The following is a 20,827-nucleotide window of genomic DNA, read 5'->3' as shown; positions in this document are numbered from 1 at the left end:
TGGATGTGTACGTCTTCCCTGGTCTCCAGTCAGAATTTGAATGACTTACTACAGAAAATATCAAGGGAAAACATTAAAAGACATTAAAGATAATAACTAAGACTAATTAATCAATCCAAAATATACATTGTTACATTTTTAGTTCAAATAGAGAGTATCCTAAAGTACAAAGAAAGCGTGAATAAGTGTCAACTTTGTGACTCAGTTAGTAAAGGACGGTCTGCTCCTCATCACTAACGTATTAAATTATAAAATACATATACCGACTGGAATTATGGAATGTTTTACAATATAATTAATCACGTAAACGGATGGCTAAAGGATGGCTACGTTGACTATGTTTGGCGGTTCCCGCCAAAACTCAAATGTCAGTCGCCATCTTGAAAATGTGACACAAAATCATAGAAAAATACGAAAAGCTACCCTAAACCGTGTTGTAACTTAAGGATATTAAACTATGTTACTAAATAAACATTTACAAAAGCAATCGAGACTGATGAGGAATAGTATCACCAAAGGATAATGGATGAGATTTTGGAAATATCTCAAGACCGGCACTTCATGTAATTCTTTATAATAAACTACACCAAAATACTAACAAAAATCTACAAAATGCCTCGCAAACACTTTAGTTAAGACATGCACATTCTCTAAGGAAAGTGTAAATATGGAAATGTAGAAATTATGACAAAAAGTGAAAATAATTACCTAAAAAACACGAAAAGGAAAGACGTTATAAATTGGATGTGTCTTCCCTGGTCTCCAGTCAGAATTTGAATGACTTGGAGACCGATGTCCTGTTGCGCACTGCGCATGTAAATGGCAGACGTAATGAATATTAATGAAATGAAGTAGACATTGGGAGGCGTACAGTTTCCTTTAACTCCCTGGTTCTCACAGTGCGCGCTGCTATCATTTTACAGGTCTGAGGTCAAGTGTAAGAGGGTGTAAGGTCAACAGAATCTGTTTAAAGGTGCAGTGATCCATCGCATGATCAAAATATGTTGATCTTGTTTTATTTTTGCTAAGTTTTTAAAGCATTCTGTAGTGAGATTTTTGTGTCTGATCAGATCAAAGGAGGCTGTTTATTTAGTTATGGGCTAAAGTTGTTTTATACTTGTAATTACCTGTTTTGAATTTACATAAACCGCAAACTCAATAGCTTTTTATCTCAGAAAAAAATTAAGAAAAAATCCCATTAAAATACCTTTAGGTTTCAAATTGTAAGGGTCAGGAAAAATGTTTTGCATTCATTAGAAAAAAACCACATCGTTTTAAAGTTTTGTCCGTGTTAATATGGTGTTTGCTTGCTTAATGCTGTCGATATGTTGCAAATGGTTCGAATTTCAATGATCATGCATATAGTTGCAGTGGCGTGTATAAACTTAAGGGGGCACGTACGTACTATTGGGGGTGCATAATTTTTTTTTTGGGGGGGCACCGTAGGCAAATGTAATTTTCAGTTCACGATTTTAAACGGGTAAGGGGATCGAGCACCCGGGGACGCGGACATGCGCTGGGGGGGGGGGGGGGGGGGGGTGCACGGTGCCCCCCAGTACTTTGTCACTGTATTTTTTACTCTATTGTCTATTTGATGAAAAATGGAGAAAAAAAATCTTAGAGAGTATAAGATGTGTTTCGATCGTTTCAGTAATCTAACAAAACGTTTTTTTTATTATTAACTACCCAGCAAGCTGATGCTTTAAGCACTACCTCCATCGCCAGTCGAAAGCAGGAAATCATACGACAGGGTAACTTATACGAGCATTATTTGACCTACTGAGGCAAAATGAGGAATGTCCCCCAAATACTTGTTTTGAGTAATCGACGCCGCCTGAATTAGCACGCACGCAATGCGCGTCTTTTTTTTCTCAAAAATGAGGTCGGCGAAGGCGAAGATCGGTTGAACACTGTTGAAGTTTCAGCGGCATAACTTTGGAATATATTAAGCAACATAAATAAATTTGTTATCACTCGAAAAGCCGATGATTTGCGCTTTTACATGATGTACATAAATTGAAAGGTCAAAAGTGGAGGTTATTCCTCATTATGCTAGGGCAGGTCACATGGGACTGGCTGAAGCACATATTTGTCAACTGAATTTTGTCCGTGTAAGACCTTTGGATATTTACTTTTCACCCTCACTTCGAGGTTTCTGACGTTGGATAGGTCAGCACTCATCAGCCCATTATATTTAGTGCTTCCAAGGTAGATATTGTTTTGGTTATAGCATAGGCATAGAGGAGTAAAAAAGGTGAAAGCTCGTGCTTTGTTAGAAATATATGTCGTCGTTTGTATTCCTAACCGTGCGATACATGTACATGCACATGAATTGTTTCGTTTTACGCAGGCCTGTAAGCTACGTTCGTTCTCCTGCTGCTGTGTGCAGTACGGGAAAAGAAACCAATGAAAATGCATAATTCAATCGCGTCTGGACAGTTGATTCTCAAAATACATCATTATTCAGGTTATCCTGTACAGTCTCACTCCACCGATTTCCATCGCCTCCTCACTCCAACCCCATAATATAGGCCCACCTCTTTCAAATTGTGTTCTTAAGGACATGTAGGCCTTTGTTCCTTTGTCATGAGATAATGTAGTTTACACTGCCAACTTTTGCCATGGATCTATGGCCTCCAAGATGGCGTCCCAAACAGAAAACCCGAAGCCTCAAAGCCCCCTTTTTCACAGCTTGTAAAAAATGCATCGCAAATATCGATACATCTTTGAAGAGTATAAGTTCATTTGGTTTTCAACGCCGAAAATCTGTCTGATTGGGTAAATTGAGTTATGACGAACAAGTACTGCTTTTTCACTCTGTCCACGGCGACTGCGGATATTTTGACTGCCGCACCAAGAAACCGGGCCGAAACTTAATTGCCTTTGTGAAAAAGGCTATACCAAGTGCAGGGCAGAGACAGAGCAGCACATTAAACATCTAAGAAGTTAACCAAACAGTCCTTTCAGGACTACCATTAGGCCTAGTTCCAAAAGAAATGTCCATGAACCAAACAAGAAAGAAAGGTCCAAATATTAAAGAAAGCAGAAGTACCCCCACCCAAAATCCATTACATTCCAAACAAAGGACAATTGAAACCACTTATTTGGAATTGGCCATAACTCAATAAATATTGACCCGATTGAAAAGATTTTTTCGTTGTTGAAAAGCTAATGACCCATACCCTCCAGTTGTGTTTCGATATTTGCGACTTTCTTTTTTAAGGGCCATGACATGAATCTTACTATATTATTATCAGTATTTAATTTTTTGGTGACAGCGCCGGGGGGGGGGGGGGGGTTGGCTTATATCATTTTTAATGAATTTCTTTGCAAAAAAATACAAATGAGTCAGAACTGGGGGGGGGGGGGATTCGATCCCCCCGGATCCGCGCCTGTTACATGGGAACATATTTTGTGCACTTTTCCACTCCTCATAAATGTATGAAAACTATTTGACATGCTTTTTGGGTTAATTTTATTGGAAAGTACACTTTTTTAAACATTTAAATCTTGTCCATGCTTTTCCTAACAAATGAGGGCGCGTTGCTGTGATGTCATTTCAGGAAGACACTGTTCACTTGAGGGGTTTTCTGTTCAAATTGTCGACCCACAATTTATTTATTGAAAACATTTGCGGAAAAACTTTTCTTTCTGTTTTATTCAAAGATACAATCAAGTAACAATAATCTATGTACATGTACAGTTAATCGTCTGCTCTATAGGTACTACTGAATTACACACAACACAAGTTCTAACAAAACAGATTACTTGATATGACGAAGCTGGAGTTCCTGCTCAAAAGGGATGATAAGGTTGGAATACTGGCCAAATTTAAAGCGACTCACTGTTTGTTTACCTATATTATTTAGAGTATTCAGAAACCGATAACTATTGTATGTTTCCCTTACCCTGAAAAGAATATTTTCCACGGAGAGACTGATCGATTTGCCATACTTAGATGCAGCAATCTTTTCGATTTCGTTCCAAAGGGGTTATTACCATTTTACACGACCACAAAAAGTGTTCAATGTAATCAATAGAATCATGACAGAATGTACAATTTTCTGAATCACTCTTCTTCCTTTTGCAAAGCCAGACTTGCGTGGGGTAACAATGTAGCCTATATTTAACTTGGCTCATTGGCTTAAGCCTCTACTGTCATGTGCTGAAACAACAATAAAAATCAACAAAGAAAAGAAAATTTACGACATCAAAAAAACCCCACTAAATTCCGGGCAGATTTTTGTGCCGAAATCAACATTGAGGTTTCTGCGTGAAATGACAAGACATATTGCTAATGAATATGGAAATTTTCATTAGCATCCACACAAAAAAGGTACAAAAATGCCCTTAAAAATGGAAAAAAAAGAAAGAAAATTGAAAAAAAAGGTTGAATAGGAAACAAAGGAGAATTTTTAAGGAGTCCATGAATGTATCACATGGGCCCTGTGAAAAAGGCGGGGTTTTAAGTGTTCTTTTTTTGGGGGGGGGGGGGAGGGGACACCCTGTATAACCTCCGAAAAGTCCATGGGCGCCAATCAGTGGGGCACGGGGGGGGGGGGGGACAAGTCCCCCCACCTGAGTGCCGGGGGATATCATATCGTTTGTCTCCTCACACTTTTTTGTCGCCGAATAAAAATGTAGCCTATATTAAATTGTGATTCTGTAGCTCAGAATCGCTGAATCAATTACTCCAAACTCCAAAATGATTTTTAATCGGTAACCTTTTGCTAAAACATATTGGTTAAAATGGTGAGAAATTGACTCAGCTTGCACCACAGAGCGTCTAGAATTCAAAATTTTGGGGGCTCTTCGGCGGGCCCCGAAACCACGCCGTTTTAGAGCTTCGCTATACATTAGTTCTAATCAAGGTATGTTCCCCCACACCTTTGAGAAGTGATTGATATATTCTGAATTGCAATATTGCAGCGTCCAAGATGGCAATTCGTAGAGTGTTCCTGGCAGTGCTTCTTCCATACTGCATCATCGCTTTCCCGACTGGGCCACCGGTAAACCGCACAGTTTGCACTAGTATGTCACCAAGTGGCCATCCTAGCAACACGGCCACTGGCCCTGCACCTTACATCATTGTGGTCAGTAATGACACCTATACCGCGGGACAACCCATACAGGGTAAGGGCGGTGTCGAAAAAAATTAATCGAGGCACCTGCATTTCTTGAACCCCTTTACTTTTTGCCCCCCCCCTCAAAAGTTCAGATTGAGTTGTCACATAGTGTAACCAGTTGATTTAGCCCAGCCCAGCCCAGCCCATCCAGCCAAGCCCAGCCCCACCCGTTCCTTCCATCCCAACCTATGGAGTAGCCCAGCCCCGCCCTGCGCCGCCAGTATAAGCCAAGCCCATCCCTTCACATCTCATTCCGTCCCAACCCAGACCAGATCAGCCCACCACAGTCCAGGCCCGCCTAACCCAGCCTGACCCATTCCAGTCCAGCCCATCTCAACTCACCCAAGGGTGTATACCTGCATTTGTGAACCCCCCCCCCCTGTTGTCCCTCTTTTGTTTGTATTCTTTTTTTAGGAAGACCTCTAATATATTTTGTACACGATTGTCAATTGTGGACCTTCGGGAATTAGGGACCCAATTGTCCTCTCTTTTGTAACGTCCCCTATTGAATGCAGAAACAAACTCAGACCAACTAAACCAAGCCTAACTCAACCAACCCCGCCCAACATAGCCCAGTACAACCCAGCCTAGCCCAGCCCAGCCAAATTGAGTCAGTTCCAGCTCAACTCAGCCCATGCGCACCTACCTGACCAAACCTTATCCTTAACGAAATCATCATCATTTCATTTCAAAGTAAGCTGCTTTTCTTCATTTCGTCACAACAGTAACAGTCCGCGCCAACCCGGGCGTAACCTTCGCCGGTTTCTTCGTTCAGGCGAGAAACCAATCAGACTCGGCTCTTGGAACGTTCAGCAACGTTCCTCAAGGATCGCAAGTTCTTGCCTGCACCTCTGCCGCGGTGAGAAGGCTACTCAAATTCTCGACTTACATAGTTCTGTAATTATTTCCATTTCAACTGAAGCACTTATCCTCAAACAAATTGCTGTACTTTTCTATTCACTCATCAGAACCATCGACGTATGCTATTGATGTCTTATTGTTCGCATGCTTCAGTGGTCATTTCGTTTGCTTTAATAAGCGGTCGGAAAGTTGGTCGTTCTCTTATTTCGAAAGTGACAAATTCACTCTATCCAACATATTCGAGGTATGACAGACAAAATAGGAAGGCGTTGTTTGATTTGGTAAAGTCTTTTGTATTTACCCAAACCAAGCAGCGCGCCCTATACCTCAAATATAGTCCGCCATACCTCAAAATGGAGGAATTCCTCCATGATCCAACTAAAACATGGGACAAGATATATAGAGTTACATTATTCAATTGATAAGATTTCCATTTCATTTGTTCCACTCCAAATTGTCGCTCTTTATAGAGTGCGAGAGTGTTTACCAGTTAGACCGTTTGTTTGTTGGTTGGTCTGTCAGTTGACTGTTTCGTTGCGTGGCTGTTGCTGATGGTTTTTATTTTACAGCCGTGTTTCGGTTCTTCAGTCAGCCAGCCAGTCAGTTGGTCGGTCGGTTGGTTATCGGTTGTGAGTGCCTTACATGAAAGTTTGAGCCATCGTGTTTATGTGATTGGTCCGATAGGGAGCCTGGTCCCACAACAACAAGAATGCCAAGACGGAGATAACTGCAACGTGGATGCCGCCATCCGATGATCTAGGATCTATTGCATTCCAGTAAGTGTTGCTGAAGCTATTCTGTGTAATTTGGTTGACACAAATCTACGGCTCAGTGAATAAAACACAAAAGGTCTTAGGAAACAGAATTCTTCGTAAAATTCTTCTGCAAAAGCAAAATAAATAGGATCGTTCTTATTGTCATTTCTAGGGCAACCATTGTAAAGGGTCCGGAAAGCGTTTACTGGGAAGGCGTGAGATCACAGCCTCTGTCGTACGTTTACAGTGCTACGCCTAGCCTGGGTATGTATATGGCAGGCCTCTGCCTTGGAATTTGGGGATTTTCCAAAAGGATGTTCGGTGAAAATTTCGTCTACAATCTTCAAACTGTACAAACACCTTGGTTCTTTATGAAAACTGTTGGGTAAAAACAAAATTATCCCGAACAAAGCTCACTTTCCGACTACAAAGTTGGGGAGTTAATAATTTAATAAGTTTAGGGACGTTGGGCATAATTTTGTAACAATTTGCTTGTTAACAGGAGATAGCTAGATTGATGTACGAAACTTCAAATTTTGATATTATTGACCAGCTAATAATCTACGACAAAATGTGCGTCCAGAGTTCAAAACGTTGCTTGAATTATTACTGGGTGCCAGTAACTTATCACATCCGTCTTTGGCAAAAGTATGTGACATGACACGGGCAATAGGGCCCTCCAGAGGGCGTCCTCCTTATTACATATGCTGATGACCCCTGAAAACAAAGCTTTGAAGAAAAACCAAACTAAAAGTGTTTCAATATCATAAAAACATAGTAATTATAGCGACCCGCTGTAAGACTCTTATTGGTCCGCCGAACACTTAATATTCTGAGAAAGATATCATCACAATATTTTTTTAATGTAGCTCCAGGGGTCGAAAGCACTCCCTCGAGCAAATCTGCAGTTTCAAGCAGCATCTTCCTCTTGACTTTTGCCGTGTTCTGGGCGATGGTGGCGTGACTGTGATTAATGGTGAATGTGTATACCGCCCTCTTGTGATATCATCTGGACAAAACCGTGTTATTCAAGAATGTGCCTTACTCTTTTGGGAAGACGCTGATGAATGGTGCGTATAATGACCCAAAGAGGCGTCAATTTCCAAGAGAGCAACTATAGACATTTGATTATTGATTATTCAAGCTTTTTATTGCGAAAAGTTGCATCAAGGAACAAATACTCGGACATGAAAAAATAACAATGCTTGCTTTTGCTTATTGCTTAATTGCCATTACTCCGGAAAACAAATACTGAAGTTCATATATACATCATTTAATCACATAAACAGAGTGGCTTACCGAAAAGATTTAAAAAGTGTTTAAAATGAATTAATTTTTAACAAAAATGTTGTGGTAATTACACTCTTTCACATTATACATGTTTTGTAGATAAATAGGTTACACAGGAATCCGTGTCCTCTGTTCTTATTAGCCAATGCAGGTAAACGCACTTTCAAATATATAGGGACCTTGGGATGGAACAAGTTACAAACCTCACAGAGACAGGCCGAGTCCCTATCCAAGTTCGAAAGTTCTCTTATACTTTAAACCTTAAAACTGTGTCATTGTTATCTCTCTTTTATTGAATTATTGTTTGCAATTTTAATTTCAGTCAGGTTTGTTGGTTTTATTTGTTTATATTTTTATTCTTACATGTCCTTTTAATAACACATTTTTATGCATGATTTTCAATTATTTTTTTAGTGTCATTTTAGTTTAGTTTGTTTGATTAATGTCTTTAACTGTTTCAGTTCTTATTCATTCATTTAGAAATCATCCTCTGTCCTGTTTTTGATATTTTCCATGCATGCCTGATCGTTTTCGGTTGGTTTTGTATCTTGCTTGTTTACTTCATCTAATTATACATTTTTTTGTTTTAATATTCATCCCTTTGTTCAGAAATTGGGCTATTTGTTAATTATATATATTTTAATGTATTTTGTGGTTGCTGTTTTTAAATATTTATATTTTTTTCTTGCTCTTATTTCTTAACTTCATTGTGCTTTTTGGGGTGTTTGTTTGTTTTGTTTGTGTGGTTTTTTTTATTAGTATTTTTATTTACTAACGGAAATTTTGATTTTTTATCATTATATACATTTTAAAAACTCTTTTAATATTTTCATTTTATTATTTAAGAATTTTAGTTTTGTTTAATGTTTTTATTGGTTTCATTCAATAACTGATTTTACTTTTAATCAGGGCCCTTAATAAGAATAAAACTATATGAAATAAAACTATATTATTATTATACCTCTTGTTATGGTTCCACTTTATGTTCAAAATTCATTATACAAAGTGTGCCAACAAAAGTGCAACATTCAGAAAACAAATAATTATAACTGTTTATTATTTTTTTTTGTTACAAAATTGACACCTTAAATCCTTTTTCCATTGGGGTCCCTAGATCCAGAAATACAATCAAATTAAGTGATAGTGTGTAAAATTGTACTTGGGCCACTCTCATCTCGACATGCTGAATCTGGGTTAAGCATTGAATAGGCATTGAAGTTGGTGACATCACAGGTGAAAGTGACCCAAGTAAAAATTACACCCTTTCACTTGATTGATTGTATTCCTTGATCTAGGGACCCAAATGGAATGGGGTAAAAAGGAGTGGATTGAGAATTAGTCAGGCTTTAATGCAATGTATCATTTCTTTGAAAAAAATCCCGAAATTAAACAGTTTTAACAATTTGTTTTCTGAATGTTGCACTTGTTGTGGCACACACTGTAGAATAAATTCTACGACGCGCTCTCTCTCTTTAAAAACCTAGGGCATGAAATGTTTTATTATACATGCACGGCTTTGGTCGAGCATATCGGATGAGGAGGGTACAAAGGCATAATTTTATAATCCAAGGCTAACTTTTTTTATTTTCTTAAAGTTTTTTACAGTTTTAGATACGGTGTTATGTAATGATAAGAATATATATAGCGTGCATGTTGTTTTAAAATTGCTGAAATACACTGAAATAACACTATGCATTTTGTGCTATTAAAAGTTGAGTATGTTTCTTGAGTTATTTGAGAGTGATGATGACCATGCAGAAAAAAATACTCCAAATTATTACTAGCAACAAACTAATAACATTAATGTTATAACCGCTTAAGATATGTTCACTAACAAAGTATCTCTAGATTTTTAAAGACAAAAACCTACCAAAAATGTATTTTACCACGATAAATAGAATAAGAAATCAAACTTTGCCACCGACACAGCTTTTACGGGATGCACAGGCGGAAACATTTAATCTGATAGAAGTACTGTACAACTGATCTGATAAAAGCCAAAGCATACATGTAATTATATTTCAGTTTAGACGTGTCCCAATACGTTTTATTTTGATTTTATCTTTGAAAGCCCATAAAACAAAGAATGGAATGCCCATCTACATAGCTATCTATGGCGTGCAGCGCAGATGCAGGCGAGCACAATTACCCAGCACCAAAATGTCTGGCTCAAGCTACTAATTTAAAGCAAAGTACCATTATTGTCACCAGACAGAAGCGCGCCTCGAAGTAAGACTAAACACGCTCCGGCATGGGCATTGCACCGTGGTCGACAGGCTTGTACGATGTGCGATGTCTCTTCTTTACGCAGATCCCAATGACAAATATAATGATGATGGCGGGAACCATGAGAACGAGGACAACGATGACCCATATCGGTGGAAAGACGTCTGGCAAAAATGATAAAACAGAACCGAGACTTGTATGCAATGCGAATGCACCAACCACCATAATGCTAGGCAAAAAGGTTCAACTTAGGCTCATCACAAGTCGTCTTTTTTATAAGGTAAGAGCTGGAAATAATAGTTACCTTTTATAGGCCTAGGATTCGTTCCAACGGGACCGGAAGTCGGAGAAGGCAGTCCCCCAATGCCTCCAAGTCCTCCGGCCAACCCATCTTTATTGTCTCCACCGGTAGCAGATTTATTTCCAGCTAAATTCAAGAGAGTAAAGTCTGCTTTATGCTTCTTTTCGATAACAGAATAATTGATGGGTAACGGGAATGACGCCAAATTAAAAAAATGCAGGGTTAAGTTTTTTTTTTCAAATGTCTGGCTCTTCCAAATCCCCTATATCGCTTTTGTTTTTAAATGAAATTGACAAATCAGTTGTCATGGGCGTCGCGAGGGGGGGGGGGGGGGGGGGGGGCGGGGCAAGGGGGGCACTTCCTTCCCCCCCCGGAAAAGCAAAAAGCAAAAAAAAAAAAAAAAAGAGGCGCCAAGACAAAGTGGTGTAAATTTAGTGAGCTGGGGGAGGGGGGCAAAATGTCCCTGCCCCCCTCTAAAACTGATAAATCGAGAATGTGTTGAGAAATACAAGCATCTTTTTGGCAAAAAAAATGTGCCCCCCCCTCTAGAAAAAATCCTGGCGACGCCTATGTCAGTTGTGGTATTTTCTACACGTGATTAATAAAAAGGTTGAAAATAAGATAGTTTCAGTCTTATCGGAATCTCTTAAGTCTATCCTTCCACTTTAAGGATAGATGTCTTGAAATTAAGTTGTACACGCCTATACAAACTTTAAGTTGTAGAAAAGAGGCAGAAAGAAAACTTGATTAACATACTTACAAGGAGTTGGTGGGGAAGATGGGGCAGTCACGGTTGATTTGCCAAAAGTAGGACTTGCGATAGCGGGTTTGACTGTAGTAATGACATCAACAGGCCTACTTGTAGTTTCTGGGCCCGGGGTTGTAGGTCTGGTATCCATGCAAGTTATCCCAACATCCCCGTCGTGAGTGCAGTCACTCACGGCCCAACCGTCGTGGGAGCAGTCTACCAAACGCTCCTCGTCCCCAGAGCAGCTGACCTCACTAAGCATAATGGGTGAAGAGGAGCCATGATCGGGATCATCGTAGGCGGGTCTGGCAGGGTGGGCGGACCTGTAGCCAAGCTGTTTGCAGGCTACATCGCTGTTGATGTCGAGCCAGTTGGCACCGCAGACTGTGCCCCAAACTCCTTGGTAAACCACCTGTAGTCGGCCAGCCGGATTGGCTGCTTCGCCGCCAACTAACCGAAGGGAGCCATCTACAATGGAGAGAGCATGATTTCAAAGTAGCAGTGATATATTACCCAATTGAACAAAATGAATGGCAAATCCAAGAACTTCCTTCTTTTTGACCAGAATCTTTCACAATGGAAATCAATTGAAGGAGAAGTGTACCTCTTCATTCTTAATATCTGCATATATCAAGTTCTCAAACTGAGTGATACATGTATATCAAAATGAAGAGCAACCTATACGCTTCCCGCTGTATGTAAAACAAAATAAGAAATGAGAAATTGTCTGGAAGACTCATTTATGAATAATTGTCTCGTGTTTTACTTGTAGCCAACCGAACTTGTGATAGACTTGTGATGATCTCGACTTACATTGGAGCAGAAAGCACAGAATAAACTGAGGCAAGAGAAGCCTTCCTACTTGTGAAACAGGCTAGACAAAAAAACAAACAGACAATCAGATGAAAAGACAAGCACCTCACCTGACATCACTCCTTCCGGCAGCGGCGCAGTGCACACCACGCTGGCGTCCTGCCTATGCTCGCACTGATTCTCGCCCCACCTGGCGTGATTGCAGAACGCCAACTCGGACTCCCTGCCCTCGCACGTGACCTGATCTAAATGAATGACCCCTGACCCTTCACCGAAGAACGCCCTCGGGAGGGTGCTATCCGCTGAGGGGTAGCTCAGCTGACGGCACACCACGTTTGCCGCATCCATGTTCCATCCTTGGTCGCACACGGTTCCCCACTCCCCCTGGTATTTGATTTCGACACGCCCATTATGAGGGTAGGTGCCACCAATAAGGCGGACTCGACCGTCTGTGATAAAAAGAATGAGTAAAAATGTTAGTAATTGACTGTACTAATTACTGAATATATTAAGTAATGAAAATATAAATAAAGAAAGAAAATATAATATCAAGGTCCTCTGAAAATTAGCAATAGGACCTATCTGTCCAAACGGCAAGAAAGAACGAACGATTATACCATACTCGGTCATTTCTTTTCGCATATTGAATAATTTGATACTATAGCATATGTTGAAATGGGTCATGGAATAGGGTGAAAATAATGTTTGCAGCTAAATTTTGATTTTACAAAATTAAAAACTATGAACAAAAAACCAAAACAGATGCATCCTTAATTCTTGGTTGTTATTTCAATAAAAAAAACTTTACGGAGCAAAGTGGAGTAAAAGTAAAAAACTTACAGAATAAGATTTGAAATAGAAAGTTAATGAACGATCTTAATTGGCTGCTGTGTTTAAGACTTCATTCATTCCCTAGCTCCGCCCCATGCAGAGGTGCTTGTGATGAAAAATCTCTTCAACAAAATTTGGCGAAGGAAACGCAAAACATTGTGGGATCAATGAAGGTGGAAGTGTTGACCCGTGGTCATCGTCAAAACAAATTGTACCAAACAAGAGCTCACAGAGCCGTTCCATCGTCCGTGGATAGGACGACTGGTAAATGAGGGAAAACATTCCACTAACCTTCCGTAGTGACTGGCTTGAACACAAAAGGAGCTCCACAGATAACCCCAACATCCTCGAAGTGTTGGCAAGCCCCACCCCTCCAGGAGTGAACGCAATCCTCCAGCTTAGCCTCCGAACCCTCGCACTCCACGTTATCGAAGAAGATAGGATTGATGGAGTCCTCGTCTAGGAAGTAGGAGTAGGAGAGGGAGGCCCGGGCTGGATTGAAGCCTAGCTGTCTGCAGACTACCGTGGCATCCTTGATGGTCCAGTCGGTGTCGCACACGGTGCCCCAGACTCCCTGGTAGTTGATCTCGACTTGGCCTTGGGCGGAGTCGCCCCCTGCCACCAGACGGAGGTCGCCATCTGTAAACGGTGATAACACGATAGGTGTGGTGATTTGAATGTGATTTCATGCTCTACATGATCATGATGCTCGTACCGTACAAATTGGGACTGAGAAGTTTGTTAGTTTAGAGGAATAGTTACAACATCTGATGTGCTCATCTCCCCTTCCTTGGCTAAGTGGTACATGGTTCCTTATTCAAAACGATCTGTTATGAGTCCATAGTGGATGCTTTGAGATAGCACCTACCTCTACCACACAACTGAGGCGTGATACCTGCTCTAAATTTGTAGCCAAAGCGGAGTGATCGACTCTAAGCCTCGTAAAGGGCGAGTTCCATTTACAAATTCGAAGACACTAAATCAAAAGAAACTGACTGCCTAACTGGAGGCTTATATCGGTCAATAAATACCCTAAAGGAAAAGAGCAATCCCAAGGCGAAACAGAGGTATTACATCGTTTTAACTTTTGTCAGTTCACGTGGTATATCCGACAACCTCTCCAAATTGTATCACTGGCGTTGGGAGCAGGGGTGGTTTTGCAAAAAAGGTTAATACACAATTTCAGCCAGAGCTATCGACTTGTAGAAAGTAAAAACAAGAAACTGTCGGTAAATGTGATGAGATATTTAACTGTCAAGTTGAAATTATTTTGAGGTTTCAATGAAGTGTCGCTATGTTTACATCATACTTTCAGGTGGAGTGTATGTCTTGCAGCTAATCATGACGTCATCAGCATGCGTACAGTCATTCTCTCCCCACTTGTCGTGGGCGCAGAACGCCAGCTTGGCCTCGTTCCCCTCGCATATCACGTGACCCAGGTGGATGACCCCTGACCCCAGTCCGTACCCCCCAGGAGGCACAGCAGCGGGCGGGTCTGCAGACTCGTAGCCAAGCTGCTTGCAGACTACGTCCGGTGCCTGCACGTCCGTCTCGTCACGGCAGATGGTTCCCCAGACTCCTTGGTAGTAGATCTCCACTCGACCGTTGTGCAGATGGGTACCACCGACAAGACGAAGTGAACCATCTAAATATGAATGAAAACTTTTTATGATGAGAAAGCCAAAAGCATTTTTTTAAAGAAGTGATCGCGAGATTAACCAGTGGACAAAAAACACGACACAGCTACTGCGTATATTGAAATGTGATCAATACAAGGTACTTAAATTTTTTTTGTAAACACACGAAAAGAAACAGAAAAGAATAGCTTTTTATAACACCGTTATTCGGGAACCCCATTATTGCAATTTCACTCAGATAACTTGGTAACATCTCTGCCTTTACTCTGCGGATTCAACTTATTTATTTCTATTTGTCAACATGAATATAAGTGTAATGACGAACTATTTCCAACTAAAGGTGAGAAATGGTGGACAACAGGAGAAAGCTGACGTTTGTAGGTGATATGGTTCTATACAAAGATATTTTACACGTTTTTATTCCCCTTTAGTTAAACATACCTTTTTTTATAAGATAAGTGAATGGTATTTAGTGCACCTTCCGTTAAAAAGTGCCACTATATAAGATAAAATTTTCGAAATTCGCAACAGGTCACGTCAAGATGACGAGCACACCTTTAGTTTCCGACGGGGCGGGTGTAGCTAGGTCCCCTCCTACGCTGCACGTCACGCCCACGTCCTGGGCGTGGTCACAGGAAGCAGGCCCCGCCCATGCCGTCTTGGGGCAGTCCGCCAGCCCGTCCTCGTGCCCGCCACAGTTCAATCCCTCCAGGTAGATCGGCCCGGTGCCTTCACCGAAGCTGTCGAGCCCAGAGCTGCTGACCCCACCGTAGCCCAGCTGACGACACAGGACCAGGGCGTTACTGGTACCCCAGTCCGCGTCACAAATCGTCCCCCAGACGCCCTCGTGGTAGATCTCGACCCGCCCCTGATAGGGCTGGAACCCGTCCGCTAGACGCACAGTGCCATCTGAGAACCAATCAAAGGACCATCGTGTGTATTACTGTATGTAAAGATCAGTGGCGTAGCCAGGAATATTTCAGTGGGGGGGGGGGGGGGGGGGGGGGCTGGAACATTTCAATGATGATTTTTTTTTTAAACTAAAAATCTCAGTGGGGGGGGGGGGTGACGGGGGGGGGGGGGAGGCGACAAGGTTTTCATGGGGGGCTGTCGCCCCCCCCCCCCCCCCCATGCCCCCCCCCCCTCCCGTGGCTACGCCACTGGTAAAGATCCTTCTTACTTTTATCATTTCGTGATAAACGCATTTTAGAGCCGAAACGGACGCATTCTGGCGTCTATATTGTTGGAATGACAAAATAGCGAAATATAAAAACCAACACAAACATTTGACTGCCTTCCTTCGAAGCTATGTTTTTCCTTTCCCTGTTCGCCTTTGTGCCAATATCTGACATAGAACACGTCGCAAATTTCAGTTCTGAAAAATCGAACTTTTAAAATTGTGAATGTGTCCTCTGAACCGTTCCTCACGTCCATGTGTCCTCTGAATCGCTCCTCTCTGAATCTGTTTCCCATGTACATAGACCTTAGTCCCTTCCATGTTCATATCAATACATCGATCCACTATAGGACCCGCACGCTGCGCACTTTGTTACAACACGTGTGCTTCTCTTTAAAGTAAAGCTTCAAGAAAATAACGTATTTAATACTCACCTGGTAGTGAAGAGTCGGAGTGCTGAGATAGTGATGGATCTGGGAATAAAAAAAAAATTCAACGGTCTAGCTATTACATGAATATTTATGTCTTATTGAATATTCATATTATTTGAATATTTAATGATTTTCCTAGAAATCTGCAACAAGAAAGTTTATAAAGGTAATGTTTTTTTAATGTGAAACCAACTTGAAGTCAATTTACACGTTAAAAGTTTGAACATTGACGGAAAACTTTAACCTTGGATGGGACGCATTAAAAACCCAAGGAAGAACATAGATCAGAATATGCACAAGTAGAAATCAAAAAGAATACAACAATTAGCAAATAATACTACAAAAATTGCTGAAGAATGGCTCTCTCAAAGGAAGCAGTAATTCTCAAAATTACGTCACAGTGTTTAATTTAAATAATTGCCTTGAAATTACTGTAGACTTAAATCGACTTTGTTAATTTTAAGATTAAGGGTAGATGCAAGTAACACTTTCCAATTTGAAGTTTCGGTCTCACAACTGACAAATTTCAGATTGGCCAGAAGCCAAGGGCATCAGTACTGCTGAGAGGATTCGGCAATCCTCGTAACAGCTCAGTGCTACAGCCGATTAAATACAAGGTCCGTGCAAAAGTTCATGCTGAAGGAGAGACCTTGAACGATTAACCTAACACTTGTCCTCCTTTCGGCTTGTATGAACCGCAGGGTGCCGGCTGCACGCAACGGTTCAGTGAGAATTTGACAAGAAATTAGGCACAAACTTGTTACTTCAATTTTGGAGGCCGGGCCAACGTACCTTGAAAGGAGAGGCCAACCATGGAGGAATAAGAACACAATGTTCTTATTCCTCCATGGGCCAACAGAGAGCGTATTTACGGAGCTGCTCGAGCGTGACAATTTTGCTATGCACAGAAAATATTTGTCTTAGCAAAAACCGCTCATTACCCGCCAAATTTCCATGCACTGTGTACGTCGTGTGACTGGTCCTAGCTGACTTTTGGTTAGCACATACATTTGCTGAGCAATTGGCCATATTTTTGAGCGATGAGGGCGCTGTAAAGACGCCATTTTGTGGGTACAAACTACAAACACTAGTAGAAATCCCATCTATTGAAGCAGTGAAACATAACCTGACTTAGAAATTAAAGATAATAAAATGTAATTTTTGACTTGAAACATAATAAACTTGTATTTCATATGCTCTAAATAAACGTCTGTTTGTATCCCAAAATGACCCAGCTCGAATCACATATAACAATCCATATGCCATATAAAAATCTGGATGGCCCATTAGCTTTTACTAGTTAGAAGTGAAGTCATGCATCGTCCACCATATACTACTCCAACAAGAACATTTAATTTACATTTACATTTTAGGCTGAATAGGCTCTGGCGGAAGCTTCTGCATATCACGTTGTGGTCGGTCGGTTGGTACGTTCGTCTGTCTGTCTGTCACAGAAAATTGACCAAAAATGATTTACCAAAAATAACTGACCAAGAAAAGTCGACCAAAAATAATTGACCAAATGCCATGTCCTCGTCATAAAATACACTCTTGCTCACAGTTTTCGGAACACAGATTTTCGTTTCAATCGATGCGCATGCGCGTTTATTTTGCATATCTCTGTCCCCGAAACTTGACCAAAACAAGCATGTAAGTTTCCCATGACAATTAACTACCAATTTATTTATTTTTCCAAAAAAACAAACAAAACAAATTTAATATTTACTAAAAATTGTCAACAATTCGGAACACAAGTTTATGAAAAATTAGTCGATGGAGACAAAATATGTGCAGTAATGCTATAGTCACGAGGTATCACAAATCGATATAAAACTAAAGTATGGTATTCCATATGTGCCATCGGCGTCGCATTTTGGGGCGTCGCATTTTTTTAAAAGCTCTGACTTGCATGCAAGACGACCAGAGCTTTAATTGAACACTCACACTTGTCTACACGGAGATCAGTGCATCGAGCAGAGCCAAACTCTCTTGTTGCATGTGCATGTTTAATATACTTTTCATCGGGTGTACGCCTGCACATTAGCCAGTACCAGTACCTATTTCTTCTCACACATCATTAATCACGAAAGAATGGCATATGATATTCCGTAGATACTGAGAAAAACCCTAGAGAAAAACTATTGTCTCTTCACAACAAAACGTGTCTGGGTACGTCACTGCGGGCTCAATGACTCACCCAAGGACTATACCTCGATAAAATTGAAATTGCCCTCCAACCTAATCCTCATTAATAATGCCTCACAAGTGCAGCATAAAAGAAACCTCCACACCTATTTTTCTTCGTACCTTGCTGAGAACCAACTTCGACTTGTCACTATTAGCTTAAGAATAACGCGGGTTTGCCTTGAGGCTTAGAAAAACCGGCTGTAAAGTGGCAGGTATTTTGTATTGTTCATTTTATAACGGAGTCGTGAAAAGGTGAACAGAATAGTATTTGTGTTATAGAGTTTTGAGCTTCAGACGTGTCGTGATGAAAGAAGTACACGGCTAACTGGATGCGATTCTCACGGTCTTGGTTGTGAAAAAACCCGGCATGCTATTTTTTTTATATGGCTTAATTGCAATTGACCTGGAGCTCCATGGACACTAAATACCCTCATATGTTTTTCTTTTAATTTAAATACCTCTAAAAAGCCTATTAACTGAAAGGGGAAAAAAAAGAACACAGAAAAAGACTCCTAAAATGTCCGTTCCAAACATCATCCCAAAGGATTAGTGACAATTTTGAAAATATATAAATTTCATGATTATTTCTCTCCGCCTTGCATGTAGCCTATCCTGAACATTGGGAAGAAAACTCACAATTTCTTGCTTAATTTCAGTGCCAACGGTTATTCTGGAATTTGTAAGCGAAAGTAATTAATGATCCATAATATTCTTTAATTAGGTAATAAAAAGTATTAGGTTGCTGAGGTCAGAGAATATAGGCTCATTTTACGATCTAGCCTTATTTTGAATTCCTAGTGACAGATGGCACTGTATATGTAGGCCTATCGATTAACATAATGCACGGACATTCATCACGTGAGGCCTCTCGATGTGTCACACTATGTCGTCCTTCATTAAACACGTCGCGTTTTACAAAATCATTTCAAAATTCATAATTATGTACTAGTAACAAATTATTTCTCCATTGTTGTGTACTAGTGCGTCGGTGTCTCAATTTATTCGTGCGTTTTGGGTTATTGCACAATGGAAAATTAAAGGAATAAAAATGTGAAGGAAACACACCCTTTTTTGTAATAAAAGAAATAAAGTACGTGGGAAAATACAAACAATATGCAGATGGGGCAGTTTCAGCAGAAAACCCTGAGGCTTGTTTAGAGCTATATTGTTGTCAAGACATTTGAATTTAATTATAGCGATATTATTTTTGCTTGATACTTCCCTCCCCACCCCTCAAAAAATAACTCCACTTGCATTATTGCTCAGAGATGATCGCTGTATGTTCATCTCATTTAAAAAAAAACAAGTATCTGAAAATGGTTTTGAATAGGCCTTCATGCCTACACTTCTTTTTTTTTGTCTTGATTATACTTCACTGACTTAACAGAGCAGGACGCGAACCTCTATGTGCGTTATTCTCAAATTGTCAAAACTGAGAAACGACGTTACGGCGCTGACATGATGAATTTTTTTGACTCGGACGAAGTAATGGGAATGGACACGCCCTAGGCCCAGGTATGGCATATCAGTTGAATTTGAACATGATGAAGATTTTGTTTTGCCTGCGATGCACTTCTTACCTTGAGCACATCCCAGGAAGAACAGATGCAGCAGAAACGCTCCTAAAGTGAAAATCTTGAAGCCGGCAGCCATGTTGATCCGGGGGCAGTGTGAGCTCGGCCTAAGAGCTCAAGACTCCTTCAGAGTGAAATAATGCTGGATCTTGCTGGGTACTATTGGGCTAACTATAAACACTATTCAGCCTCTGATGTGCATGACCGAAGGCACCACAAGCACTCCACAAATCTGATCAATCTCCCAGACAGTCTACCACTGACAGCTGTAGCGCGTGCAGAATTCACGACCTCTTTGTAAAACAGGCCAACGACAATAAAGCGCACAATGAATGTGATCAAGGTCGAGTATGTTAATACTACACACTACACACGACTCTCTTTCTTCTGATATTGTCTGGTCGTGACGTCACCTTATTATGAACATTAAACCCTTTATCCAAGTTGATTGGTGCGTGAGGAGGGAGTTGGCCTTCCCCCATGCCACTTTGTCGGGGTCGAGGCGTAAATAATACGGTTGGCCCCAGGGAAATGCACGGTCGACTTCAAAGTCACTAGACCGTGCGGAACTCGCACAGTATATTCGTGCCTATTTCTTTATAATTACACCATCAATCAATAACTAAAGGTAAGATCATATTGCTCATAAGCAACAAAAAGGCTTAATAAAATTAAGGGAGCGTACACAATTACAACTGATCTGTTATTGTTTTAGCTCACTGAGTGGCTTTATAATTGAAAAAAGAGAAAACACGATTCATTGTGTCTCGTATAGATTCTGTTGCTAAATGCAAGTAAAAAGTGTGTCCGCTGGCAACCTATTTTGAACCACATTTTAATGATTGTCCTCCAAACGATATTTAAGGCGGA

General features: G+C 40.6%; 2 protein-coding genes across 3 annotated transcripts; one reads left to right on the top strand and one right to left on the bottom strand.

Annotated features, from left to right (window-relative positions):
- The first annotated feature begins 2,113 nt into the window (after positions 1-2,113).
- LOC119737129 (putative defense protein) lies at positions 2,114-8,054 on the top strand. 2 transcript variants are annotated; one of them, XM_038211234.1, is made up of 6 exons: positions 2,114-2,208; positions 4,930-5,133; positions 5,852-5,985; positions 6,672-6,763; positions 6,915-7,006; positions 7,612-8,054. In XM_038211234.1, exons 2-6 carry the CDS (start codon positions 4,938-4,940, stop codon positions 7,704-7,706), a joined length of 609 nt encoding a protein of 202 aa, XP_038067162.1. In that variant the 5' UTR covers positions 2,114-2,208; positions 4,930-4,937; the 3' UTR covers positions 7,707-8,054. The 2 variants fall into 2 exon arrangements, with proteins under 2 accessions (XP_038067162.1, XP_038067161.1); XM_038211233.1 differs by lacking the exon at positions 7,612-8,054 and having other exon boundaries at positions 6,915-7,228.
- A 1,864-nt stretch (positions 8,055-9,918) lies between these two features.
- Positions 9,919-20,394, bottom strand: LOC119738780 (scavenger receptor cysteine-rich domain-containing group B protein-like). The gene is made up of 9 exons (XM_038213740.1): positions 19,964-20,394; positions 16,200-16,238; positions 15,144-15,497; positions 14,261-14,596; positions 13,243-13,590; positions 12,231-12,569; positions 11,320-11,775; positions 10,563-10,685; positions 9,919-10,422 (listed from the first exon to the last, which is right to left on the bottom strand). The coding sequence occupies exons 1-9, from the start codon at positions 20,034-20,036 to the stop codon at positions 10,268-10,270; spliced, it is 2,223 nt and encodes a 740-aa protein (XP_038069668.1). The 5' UTR covers positions 20,037-20,394; the 3' UTR covers positions 9,919-10,267.
- Positions 20,395-20,827: the final 433 nt, after the last annotated feature.

The sequence above is a fragment of the Patiria miniata genome, unplaced genomic scaffold (assembly GCF_015706575.1).
Source record: "Patiria miniata isolate m_02_andy unplaced genomic scaffold, ASM1570657v1 HiC_scaffold_3, whole genome shotgun sequence".
NCBI classification, from domain to species: domain Eukaryota; kingdom Metazoa; phylum Echinodermata; class Asteroidea; order Valvatida; family Asterinidae; genus Patiria; species Patiria miniata.
Note: the sequence above shows the minus strand (reverse complement) of the source record. Positions and strands in the feature narration are given on the sequence as shown.